Raw genomic sequence first — 13,840 nt, 5'->3', positions numbered from 1 at the left:
CTTTATAGATACAATTTATATAATTTGATATAATTTTTAATATACATTTTTCAGATGACTGTAGTAATCTTTTGTTTTTCATTCAATTTTGAGTGCACCAATGCAACCACTTGAATTGTCATAAATATTATTGTCCACATTCTCAATATTGACTCCTTTTAAAACTTCCACATCTTTCCCATCCATATCAGTATCAATTGTCTCCATAGTATGCATAACAGTGATTCCATAACCAGAATTATGATGGATTTGGTTCCCTGTTAATTTCACTTTTGGTTTGTTATCTTCTGATGGGCAGGCCTGCAACGAAACAAACTGAAAAGTCGGCAATTTGCTGTTGTTGAACAATTGTGCATGCATTGACAGAAATGCAAGTGCCTATGTGAATGATAAAGGTAAAAGGCAACTAGCTTACAGCAGCCAGGTAGGCAACAAGGCAGCCTCGTGTCCAGTCTGGTGTAGTGTACACGCATGGCGGCAAGGTAGGCATGAAAACAGTCTGGTATACACAAGTCGGGTAGCTCGATAGATGGGCATGGCGGCAGTTAGGTGGGCATCAAATCAGTCAGGTAGCCCGATAGATGGGCATGGCGGCATTAGGTGGGCATCAAATCAGTCGGGTAGCTCGATAGATGGGCATGAAGGCAGTTAGGTCGACATCAAATCAAGTTGGGTAGCCCGATAGATGGGCATGAAGGCAGTTAGATGGGCATCAAATCACTCGGGTAGCCTGATAGATGGGCATGAAGGCAGTTAGGTGGGCATCAAATCAGTTGGGTAGCTCGATAGATGGGAATGGCGGCAGTTATGTGGGCATCAAATCAGTCGGGTAGCCCGATAGATGGGCATGAAGGCAGAAAGGTGGGCATCAAATCAGTCAGGTAGCCCGATAGATGGGCATGGTGGCAGTTAGGTGGGCATACAATCAGTCGGGTGGCTCGATAGATGGGCATGAAGGCAGTTAGGTGGGCATCAAATCAGTCAGGTAGCCCGTCAGATGGGCATGAAGGCAATTAGGTTGGCATCAAATCAAGTCTTGTAGCCCGATAGATGGGCATGGCGGCAGTTAGGTGGACATAATATCAGTCGGGTAGCCCGATAGATGGGCATGAAGGCAGTTAGATGGGCATCAAATCAGTCTGGTAGCCCGTCAGATGGGGATGGTGGCAGTTAGGTGGGCATACAATCAGTCGGGTAGCTCGATAGATGGGCATGAAGGCAGAAAGGTGAGCATCAAATCAGTCAGGTAGCCCGATAGATGGGCATGAAGGCAGAAAGGTGGGCATCAAATCAGTCGGGTAGCCCCGTCAGATGGGCATGAAGGCAATTAGGTTGGCATCAAATCAAGTCTTGCAGCCCGATAGATGGGCATGGCGGCAGTTAGGTGGACATAATATCAGTCGGGTAGCCCGATAGATGGGCATGAAGGCAGTTAGATGGGCATCATATCAGTCTGGTAGCCCGTCAGATGGGCATGAAGGCAGTTAGGTCGGCATCAAATCAAGTCGGGTAGCCCGATAGATGGGCATGAAGGCAGTTAGATGGGCATCAAATCAAGTCGGGTAGCCCGATAGATGGGTATGAAGGCAGTTAGATGGGCATCAAATCAGTCTGGTAGCCCGTCAGATGTTCTTACTTTTATGAGAATTCCTCCTTCTGAGTTGTCACAGTCTTCCGTTACTTGTGTACCACAGTGATGTATATTGTTAGAATTCAATACAGCAATACTACCATCATGCACAGTTACACCAGCACTCTGTATCAAATAAAACATTACCAATGTTATCTTCGTAAACGGCTTGAGACAATGCATTTTAGCACAAAAATGGTCTCCATTCATTTTTAAGGCAGAAGCCTACTCATAAATTTAAAAACCCAGAATTTATTCATTTTGCAATAAATTGTACTCCAAGGCAATATAAGAATATTGACAGAAAAAAAGTTGGGGTTACCAGCCTTTTTTTTGAGAAATTGATGGTTGTATTTTAGTGGAAAGTCGCCATTTTGACACTATTATAACACTTTTACCACAGGTTCCTATGGCAGAGATATTATGCAATATCTCAAAATTTAACCTGGTGACATAGGCTGAAAAAATCATATATTGTTAATGATAGAGAACTTTTTGTTGTTCTGAATTATTAAAAAAATCTGGGTTTTAAAAAAGTGTCAAAAAATGCAATTTTTCTTTAACATTATGTTCTAAGGAATTGTTCTAAAAATAGCAATTTTTAAGAAATAATGGGATACGTTTCTCAAAAAGCATAACTGTAACACACAAAATAATGCTATTTCATTATACAATGGGACATCAGCTTCATGATTGTACATAATAAACTAATGAACATTGTCATGCGATTTATGATGATTTTGTCAAAAATTATGACTAGGCTTCCATCTTAATCAGATTGAGATGTGATGCATGTGTGAAGTTTGAATGAGACTGGTCCAGACATATCCGACATATACAGGCACAGAAACAGTCCACAGACCAATGCAAGAATTAATCTTCAAGTACACGTTTTTGAATTTGGTCCACAACAGAAATAAAATAATAGGCACCAATTTTTGTTCAGGCAAAATACTTCTAAACATCTCAGAAACTGCAACTACTATGAAACTCAGAATATTACATGCAAGCTTTACTAACCTTTGCACCTTGAACTTCACATTTCTTCATTGTCAATTCTGCCCCTCGTCTCACGACAACACCTCGCGCATCACACTGAAATAGACAATTGTCCAGTGTTGTCATTCCATGGCGAACACACAGGATGCCTTCATCAGTGCCATGCTGTACAAATGTCAGATTAGCAATAGTTAACACAGTTGCATGACAGTCTACCGAGATGTCACCACCTTGTCCACAATCAATAATAATGTCATTTCTTTCACCAACACCTGGTAAAACGAAGATATACATCAATACATTATTTTTGGCAGACTTGAAATAAAATGTTATTTCCATAAAAAGCATTTTTAACAAGAGTGTAGTAAGTTTTGAAGCTAAGTGTTTACCAGCGGAATGTGATTGTATAATAGCAACACTTGTACTGCATGAAATGGAATTGGAGAGATTGTATTTTGCAAGATCTGTTGTATTTTTAGTGATTTGTTGTAATACTGATTTATTTACAGATTTAGGTGAATTGGAAGAATAAAAACAATTATTATACATCTGTCACCATAATGTCACAAGTTACTGTGTGCCGTAATTTTGCTGTATTTTCGGGGGTATTTTCATCCTACCATATTAGGAAATGCAAATTCCAAATATAGAATGATTATGCCCGTAAGCTGACTGGTGTTATCAGTCTGAACAGCTTTGAGATATTTCTCTACAAACATAACATGTAGGTGGCCATTTTAGGTCAAAAATAGCCACCAGTCAGACATTTTGAATCTGATTTAAGACAGCTAGCACGCATGTCCCTATCAATCAGCCCCAGACAGTGTCCAGTCAGGTAAATTATAGATGACAATACCCATGATTGTAATAGAGTCTTGAAGATCATAGAATCCATCTGCTGGATAATTTCCAGGATATATAAGTACTGTATCACCATCAAAACAGCTACACAATGCACACGATGGTGTCTCATACTCCTTTATTATGGTGTCTGAAGGCAGGTCCTGAAAAAAACAAACAAATAATATTGACATACATCATGGCTACTATTTATTTCAAGGCGGAATGAGGTCCACAGTCAAGCATTTGTCTTAAAATGGTCAATGCTAGCAAACAATTAGAAAAATCATTTTCATTTGAATGTTTTAGAGTATATATGATTAGTACAAAAGATTTACAATAATGTATTTATGATTTCACAAAACAAAATTGCAATCTATTCACAGGGCTTGAAAAATAACAGTAGCCCAAACTACCAAATGTTGTTCTGGCCAGGGCTACCATTTTTCAAAGTTATCAGCCCAACAGGACAACTTCTTTCTATAAATGAACCAATTTGCCTCTAAATTCTGGGTGTGTCAAAACAAATCAAGCCATATATGGCTTTTATTTATTTCTATGAACACTTTTCTGCTGCATGACCTACTAAACCCAATGGACTACAAGATTTTACTATTATATTATAACTGGTAGCTTAGAGAAATTTGTTAATTTCAGGACCTGATTCAACCGGAAATTCACTAAAATCAAATTTAGGCCATGATAAACATTAAAAACACATTGGTATGAATGTCAACTCACCTGTAACATGCCCACTGTAAGTCTCTCAGTTACAATATGAGTAATGACACTACCATCAGGTCTGGGTCCTTTACTCTGACCAGGCATACTACCATTAAACGATTCATGATGACTAATCATTAACCTATGAAGGGATGCAATGCAGATCCAATCAATGTCCCACACTACCTTAGTACATTTTACACAGGCTGGGATATACATATGTAATCAAATTGTCATTCCCTGAGTTCAGGTTCTACTGACAAGAGGATAGCATTTTCAAATGATACACAAGGTTCCTGCATGTATGTGCAATATATTTGTGAAATCACTTTGATTGTGTTGCCAATTAAAGATATAATAAGGAGATCCCAAGGAATATAATCAGATCTCTAGTCCATTCTGGTGATTGTTCTTATGAAAGGTGAAAATATTGCTGAGCCATAATTGCGATGCGAAGATATGAAAACATGTTTCTTTTATTTGAAATAAGATAAATATTTATGTTGACGCTTTATTTACCAGTAATTTCAGACATTAACCAACATGAGTTTTGGTGTTCAAGTTACACATACAGACTTCACCGTTTCTATTTCTGCCTACCACAACTTGGCAGTGCACAGAATTAGTTTAGATGTACTGGTTTCCAAATTTTTATAAAATGTGTAAAAACCTGCTGATAGAATTGCTTTCAAAGTTCGTAAAGTTATACTAAAGAGTCTCTAACACTAAATATATCAATGTCCCTCAAAATCAGCCAATTTGCCCAGCGATTGCTATAAACTGTTGGTAAATTGTATTAAAAAAACAGCATCTCCATTTGTGAATGAATAAAGAACACGCTGAGAATGCTTTGACATGCTCACTGAGTTTACGATTCCGATGTATATACGACAACATAATTTCATGTAATGATTTGTGTAGTAATATGACATACGACACCATTAAATAAATCTGATATTACATGGTCACTCATGAAAGATCCGATATATACGATACCAAATTAATACACTTTTAAATGACAACTCTAATTTTCATTTTGCAATACCACTTTGTGCAAAACTATTGGTTTCTCCAAGTTGATGCAAATTTGATTGGTTCACCTTTCAGTTCATTTGTCAATCTATGTGCTGTAATAATCAACACATAAGTTACTAAACATATTAAAGAATCTCACCTCATCATTGGATTCTCCATAACTTGTAGTGACTGTTCATAGGATTTTATCCGTTGATATTTTAATGTCAACTCCATCAAACTTGACTCAGAAATGTCATGCTCAGAGTCACTGCAGTCAAGCTCATTTCTCATCTTTGTCAACTCAGCATAGAGGACCTTGTACTCTTCCAGCTTTGCTGTGTATTTCTTAACTGTCTCAGTAGCCAGTGTTCCACTCTGCATGTCATAATACCTACAGGGATACATTGTGACATCACACAATCATCTCACAATACATTATATGGCCCAATAAAGTCTTTCTATCTTTCTATTGTGGCCAGAAATTTACTTAATTAGTTTATACCAGCGAGTCAATTTTGACCAACAATAATAACATCTGAATGAGAATTATAGGAGCCAAGAATGAAAGACATCATTTTCACACAAACTTTAAGCAGATTTTTGTAATATGCAGATTGCATTAAAAAATTCCAATTCAATGTTTTACTTGTTCATGTAATACTTTGCCCTCTACATTTATAATATCAGAAAAATAAGTCACATTCTATGTAAAAAGCTGCCACCTGTTGAAAAAATAGTATTTTTTTAAAATCTTACAATTTGAGTCTTGGTTCAAGATGCCGATCAACATAGATGAAATCATCTTCCTCCTCATCATCCCAGCCACGCCATATGTGATTGAAATAGAATCGTAAATGCTCGATGGCAAGTGCAGTTTTATAGAAGTCCCCAGTCTCATCAAACACCGGATACAATTCAATCAGAGCTACTAAATAATCATTCTTGACTAGGAATGTTACAATATCATCTATGTTTGTCTCTTTCGGAACACACTGCACAGGATATATTGGTCTGATGTCAGCTTTAAAACCAGTGGGTCTCACATCAAATACCTTGGAAAGGATTGAGAAATAGATACAAGCCTGTTAGAAGCAAACAAAAAAGCTCAGGACTCCTGTGTGGAGACATTCAAAATGAATTCAAAATTTAAGATTAGCCTTTCAAACAAGAAGCTTGGCAACTAATATTTGTCAAGTTATTTGAGATGCACAATGTGATCCACATTATTGAAAAACAAAAAATTGAATTGTACATCTGTGGTTTGTAGTGTAATTTAATATAAGATAATAATTTTTTTAGATACATGTAGAAAATTGGGTAATTATTATGCAAATCAAGCAAGCAATTATGCATAAATTTCAATCCAAAACTTATTAGGTCTGTGTATTGTTCCAGAGCACATATGTACCATTATAGTGTTTCATTATGGGATGATTTGTACCGTAATTCTTAAAAAAAAATCAGTAGAAAGCCAAAAAAGTAAATTAGAATCCAAATTAGGTAATTATTATGGATGTATATAAACCCAAAACTAATTAAGGTAGCGAGAAGGGAAATTTTCACTTTTTTCTTGATTTTTCAAAAATTGATAAAACGTTCACTTTAGACCTTGATACATCATCCCAGGTTTACAAAAGATCGAAATTGCGAAATAACGTCGCTCAAATCAGTGTTTTAAAACGCTAGGAGAAAAGACTACAACTGCCGTTTCGTGGATATTTGCATATTGTTTATCTTTGAAAGGGTTTAAATGATAACATCTTATCTGTATACTCTGTTGTTGACGATTCTGATATAACAGGTGATAAGCTTCCAGTCACAAACAATGCGTGTTTATGAATATCTAACGTTCATTGTCAGCATTATTGTCAGTCGAGACTTCGTCGGAGAAACATGGTCATACAGTACCCATTTCGCCCAACCTTCCACTTTTACATCGACCGCTTAACGCTTAATTTCCGACCATGCGGTCTTGTCCGACCGGAAACCGACCACACTTTAATCACGTTTTTTTGGGGGGGGGCCTCGCTCGCTCATTGAAAACACCAACTGCTCGTCCCAACACTGATCACTGGCGCAGGAGTGGTCAAATGGTGGTTTTGATAGTAAAGTGTGAACATACAACTAACTAGTATTAACTATTATTAAATTCTGAACGGCACTTCAAATCTAATAGTTGTATGACACTTGTATCGTGAAACCAACTGAACGGGGACCTCTTGTTACGTGTTTTGGTGCTTGTTCTAAATGTAATGTTATTTTAATGAGACAGTTACGTGAAAAAAACATAAGTAACTCATTTTGACAGAGCAGAGAAACAAGGAAATGTTAATGATTAATTCCAAAAATAACGATACCGAATCCACGTCTGTCCATGTCTGGTAAAATTTGACATTCAATTATTAAAATTAAGTCACGATCATTGAATTTACTTCGGTCTAAACCGTATACGTAAAATTGTTCCCACAAAAATATTTTCGACTAAAAACGGCCACATGCCCTGAAAAAATCGAACAGAGCTTGACATGTATGAATAATTTATTGGGCTTAAAAATTTAGTTATAGCCATAAATATTTGGTGGCCTGTCGATGAACAATTTCAAAACTCAAGATTCACACGGCTGCGAAAGTAGAACATTCCGGAGGCGGTGAAACGGAAGAGCCAATCTTAACGCATAAAAATAGAATGCGTATTTTGACCTCTGTGTGGCCAACCAATGGCTGGATACGAAAACGTTTGCGGTCGTTGCCAAAGAACCCCGCGTCCATCGCCTGGCGATGCTCTTCACCCCCTCCGGAATGTTCTACTTTCGCGGCCTAATCGCAGGTTTTTCGAAAAACGTCGAAAAAACACAAGAATTAGTAGAAATGTTCCTATTTTGGGCGGATTATTGATAGTTTTTGCCTTAGTTATTTTTTATCGGCGAAAAACTGCGAACTCGGCAAATTTGGTTGCACAACTTCCCTCTATCCACAGTGGAGGGACTGTGCTCTATCATATACACCCAGCGACACCGATGCCAGCTGACTGTGGGAGAAACCAACGGGGATCGACATTCCAAACAAATTATTGGGACACGGTCGACAGACATTCCAAACAATCGCAATTATCAACGAAAGACGAGATTTTATTTTAGGCTTAGAAATATATTCTTTCAGTCAGCCCATGCATGGAACTGCCATTTAGCTTCATGGTCCTTCAGCTTGTCTTTGCCTCGGAGGAAAACAACAATAATAATACAAAACACATTGTGAAGACTCAATAATCAGGAAAGAAAACCCAGACAACCATGTCATACTTGTGTTGAAATACATTTTGTATTTCACGTCAGAATATTGTTTAAAATAAAATATTCAGACCAAGCCAAATCGAGGCCAAAGGGTCGGGGTTGGGTGCATATACCGTATTTATCTGGGTATAAGCCCAGGGTCTTGAACATGGAAAATTGCCAAAAAGAATCGGTGGGCGTTTGCCAGGAGATCCCCGGCAAAAAAACGAAAATTCGCGAAAATCGGCAACACGCAGTTCGATCGAACTGCGGCAGGGAATAGAACGGCAAATGAAAACATGCAACGGAAATAAATGAACAATATGCAACACTAGAAGTAGAACAAAAATAATGTATTGCTTATAATGTGACAAAAAACCAGAAATAATACAAATCGACAGTAAGGAATCATTTGAATTAGGATTTTCCCGCCGACAAACTTGCATGAACTCAAAATGAATTAAAATGTCAAATTAAAATGTTAAACTGCGTAAAATGATTTCCGGTCTCAACAAAATACGCATCAACCGTCATACAAGATCAATAATAATTTACAAATTTACACAGTAAAAATTATAAAAATTCATAGCTGTTTGAAAAAAACTTCTCAGATCTTTATTTGTACGTTCATTGTCATCTTCGTCAAACTTAAAACCCTCAAATGTCCAAGTCGGCGTCACTGTAGCCGTCGAACAAAATCCCTACAACTTATTCCTGAAGTTCGTCAATATCGTCCCACACAATTTGGACTTAGCACTTTTAATCTACGGATTTCGCAGTCTGTCGCTCTGCTGCGATGGCACATGATGCTTTTTGACCTTTATGCATCTGCTTTACTGATTGGCTAATAATGACATCACTACTAGTATTCCATCATAAAGGTCAAATCGTGACATTGCTTTTTTATCAGACTCAACGCTTATTAATCACGGTGAAAGTTATCATTCAGCAAGTTCCGGCGGTTGGAATATCTCACTATATGGATATCGCGGTTGACTTGAAATAGGAAGTTTTTTTTTTATCCAACGACAGAAGAATGTTTTCATGACGGTGATGAAAGATGGTAAACAAGCAGCCTATCGGCTGAGATAGCTCCGCTGTTAGCAATGCACATTTCAATTAAAGAACTGAAGACATGATTAGAAAATGAACAATATGAATAGTATCAAAGCAATCAGACTTACAGTTTTTAACAAGAAGTCGAAAATATCACTTTTTACCAAAAAATTACAAAAATATTCACCAAAATAAATTAATTAGAGAATTGAAGATATCATCACAAAACGAACAAATCTGAGAGAGGTCCACATGTAGTACCTATATATGTAATATCAAAGCAATCGAACTTACAGTTTTCAACAAGAAGTCGAAAATGTCACTTTTTACCAAAAATGACAAAAATATTCACCAAAATTAGAGAACTGAAGATATCATCACAAAATGAACAAATCTGAGAAAGGTCCACATGTAGTATCTATATATGTAATATCAAAGCAATTGAACTATTGGTTTTTAACAAGAAGTCGAAAATATCACTTTTTACCAAAAATTACAAAAATATTCACCAAAATTAGAGAATTGAAGATATCATCACGAAATGAACAAATCTGAGAGAGGTCCACATGTAGTACCTATATATGTAGTATCAAAGCAATTGGACATGCGGTTTTTAACAAGAAGTCGAAAATATCACTTTTTACCAAAAATGACAAAAATGTTCACCAAAATTAGAGAATTAAAGATATCATTACAAAATGAACAAATCTGAGAGAGGTCCACATGTAGTACCTATATATGTATTATCAAAGCATTTGCACTTGCGGTTTTTAACAAGAAGTCGAAAATATCACTTTTTACCAAAAATGACAAAAATATTCACCAAAATTAGAGAATTGAAGATATCAACATGAAATGAACAAACCTAAGAGAGGTCTACCCAAGGTACATATACACCAAGTATCAAAGCATTCAGGCTTGTAGTTTTCAAGAAGAAGTCGAAAAAGTAAAACATTGACACGGACGACGGACGACGACGACGGACGACGGACAATCACTCATATGATAAGCTCCGCTCGACAAAGTCGACAGCGGAGCTAAAAAGTTGGCAGTCTTCGGCGTGACATTGCAAAATTGCTGACCCAAGTTATGGATTCGCAAGCTGCTACAAAATATTTTATAAATCCAAAATAACGTGATTTCAACCACTCTCCAGGTACGGGTTGCTACAATATTGCAACATTGGTTTCATTGTCGACGGCGCTAAAGCCGATCGAGTGCGACACTTGCGGCTCTCCTTTTACGATTTGCCTGAATTGTTTCTAAGTTACTAAGGAAGCACAAACCAAACGGCCGGCCAATTTTAGGGCCACGACATATTTTAAAAAGAGAACTACCATTTCTGCTTTAATATATATTTTTATAGACTTGCTGACTATTATGATTCAGAACGCGCTGCCCTAAGGGCTGAAAGCTGTCACAGCTATTTTGCGTTCACCACTTGTTTTACACAATTAACATTATTTAAAAGTATCATGACAGTCTTCAAGAAAGTCAACTGTTAATACAATCACAGTCAACGAATAAAAAATAGTTTTTTTTGTGTGTAGAAAAAGACCCCCTGGGCGTGTGCCCGGATATGACATCAACTCCTTTATTGTGTCAAAAGTGGGGGGTGGGCGTTTGCCCAGGCATGGGCTCTTACCCGGATAAGTACGTTAATTATAGATAGTTAAAACAAAAAGTATTTGAATTTTTGTCAGCTGTTCAACATCTATAAAAACCATAAAGACAATTATAAGACAATGTGAACCTCGGAAATTTTTCTGTTAGTTCGAATTTTAAATGCGTGCAAGCGAACGGTGATATTTCGGAGTTTGCGCAGTCGAAAATAAAGCGGAAATTGTCCTGTCAAATTCAACAAGCGGTCAAAAAAGCAAGAAAAAAGGTGATTGGAAAGCGGGAGCGGGCGGGAGGTAGTGCGAAATGAGTACTGTAAATTTGTGCAACTTTCTTTTAAATCGTTTTATTTTCCAAGTCAATATTCTATTTTACTAATACCATGTTTTCTAACGCAATGGCGAAGAAAAGAAAGAAAGCGTTGACAGATGAGGCAAAGAAAAATTTGCCACTCAGTGTCGCACTCTGACACAGCAATTTTTTTTTCAAACATCAGCCATTTTGTTTCACCATGAAAACAGTTTTATTAGATCACTTATCAGAGACACTTGAAGGATTAGCTTGTTTGTAAACTGTCAGCGTGTACAGTGGGACAGTAATGTTTGTCAGAGGATTATCCCTCGTTCGTTTGCATAACAATGGAAACCCGAATGTTCCTGGAGTGGGGACTCAAATGCCAGCAGTTTTCTTCATTTTTCACGCTCGAGCATGAAATTATTCATTATCTGACACTCTTTATGAGCTCTATGGTTAATATGTTTGGCCATTTTTAGTGTATATTTATAATGCAGCAAATCTACAGTGTTTTATTAACCAAGACTGTTTTTCGCGTTTTTCTCGAATGGAAGTTTTGATTGAGTACGACTCATTGGGACCGTCGCCAAATCAAGTGCGTTCGGACTAGGACATTCAAACTCGCAGTTATCGTTCAAAAGATAATGATGGTGCGAAATATGTCTGGGTTTTTAAAGAAAATGCTTTGTCACAGAATAATAGTCTGTTAAAGGTGCCAAGTATGAAATAATTTGAGGACAAAAAAAACAAACCTGCATAGAAATCGGAATAGGTCTTTTGATTATCGGAGACGCATTTCAATGGACTTGATTACGGACAATGCATGACGTAAATTTAACCAGGAAATTCCAGTGTGCTCTCGCAATCGAGGACTTAGTCATTTTTACAAGATTCGCCATTTTTGATGTCACGTGACAATTATGTAAACAATGACTGTCCAGTTTGTGCGAACTTGTACCTCTATACTTAATCTTTTGAAATATATATATATAAGCTAAATTACTCTTCTGAACAAGACAACAGACAGAGAATGTTTTATTCGAAAACGTCACAAAACCCTTCTCGCTACCTTAAATGGTCATTGTCTTAGAGCATATATGTACCAAGACTCATTGAAATATTAAAGTTAAGTACCAGAGATATTGATGGAAAAGCTAAAAAAAGGACTCATCATTATGCAAAATATGTAAAAAATATGCACATATGTTAACGCAAAGCCAATAAGGTCTGCACAATGTCACAGAGCATCTATGTACCAAGTCTCATTGAAATATGATTAGTACTTGAGATATTCTAAGAATAATCAAAAATTTACTTATTTTTATGCAAATTAGGTAATTAATATACACACATTTTTACCAAAAACTTTTCTGGTCTGCACATGGTCTGCTCAAGGGTCATTCTAATATGACTCAGGAGCCAGAAAGCCATGACATATGCATGGCCTAATCATCGATATCTATATGTATACAAATATTTGTTGTTGCCTCCTCTGATGTTACATATGTGAACCATTTAACAAGAATTGCAAAATAAACATGGTCTGTCAGAAATGTTGTTATATTTCCAAACTTTGTAATGTATTGCATTTTACCCTCATCTATTATTATTATTATATTTAGACATAGTCCGTATATAAAGAAAACAAACAAAACAAATATGATAATGGAATAAAATAAACGGTGTGCCTGTCAATTGAATAGTGCAGTCAAGTCTACATTTAACAACAACCAAAGTGTTTTGCAATGCAGCAAGTCATCTTGCTAACTGACCGAATAACTCATATTTTGAATTTCCAGAGACAGAGAGCCGGTTGTGGAAGTCAGAGATGTCAAATGCCATGCATGGTGTGTACGCTTCTCACACCAGTGAATTTTTAGTCGTATCAGCATTGTCAGTATTCAAGAGTAAATCAAATAAATTAATTACAATAGGATTATGAGAAATGATGTCATATACCTCCACCAATACATCGCAATTGAATTGCTCTGAACGCCAGATTGCTTGCCATCCCACGGGTTCAATGTTCTCTTCAATGTACCCACGAAAGGCATCATTCACTTCACACGGCTTTCTGTCAAATAATATCTCATCATAATATGCAGAAAATCGTTCTTCGTAAGACAATGCACTGGTATCAAAGACTTCAGGGAGACTATCGATTGCTGCAGATAGAATATTATCTTTCGGGTGCACGGAAGTAGAAACTGGCGATGATGGAGAAACAAGTTGCTTGACGATTGTTTCATCCGCATCACAACAAATGTCGACTTCCATGGCCTTGTTTGAACGCAACTAAAATTAGGTTGAAACGGGACGGCACTCTTCTAATTTATGAACAGTGAAATGTTTTGCAGACTACAAGGTAGAACACCACTTCATCCCAATTGCT

At 36.9% G+C, this 13,840-nt stretch overlaps 1 protein-coding gene across 1 annotated transcript; it reads right to left on the bottom strand.

Moving 5' to 3' along the window:
* Window positions 1–13,840, bottom strand: LOC100378154 (SHC SH2 domain-binding protein 1-like). Its single transcript, XM_085500876.1, has 8 exons — window positions 13,408–13,840; window positions 5,966–6,261; window positions 5,367–5,600; window positions 4,211–4,334; window positions 3,486–3,633; window positions 2,651–2,901; window positions 1,637–1,756; window positions 1–300 (listed from the first exon to the last, which is right to left on the bottom strand). Exons 1-8 carry the CDS (start codon window positions 13,723–13,725, stop codon window positions 79–81), a joined length of 1,713 nt encoding a protein of 570 aa, XP_085357002.1. The 5' UTR covers window positions 13,726–13,840; the 3' UTR covers window positions 1–78.

Source organism: Saccoglossus kowalevskii, chromosome 6 (assembly GCF_978046115.1).
Source record: "Saccoglossus kowalevskii chromosome 6, keSacKowa6.1, whole genome shotgun sequence".
Classification (NCBI taxonomy): Eukaryota; Metazoa; Hemichordata; class Enteropneusta; family Harrimaniidae; genus Saccoglossus; species Saccoglossus kowalevskii.
This window is presented reverse-complemented; position numbering and strand designations above follow the sequence as displayed.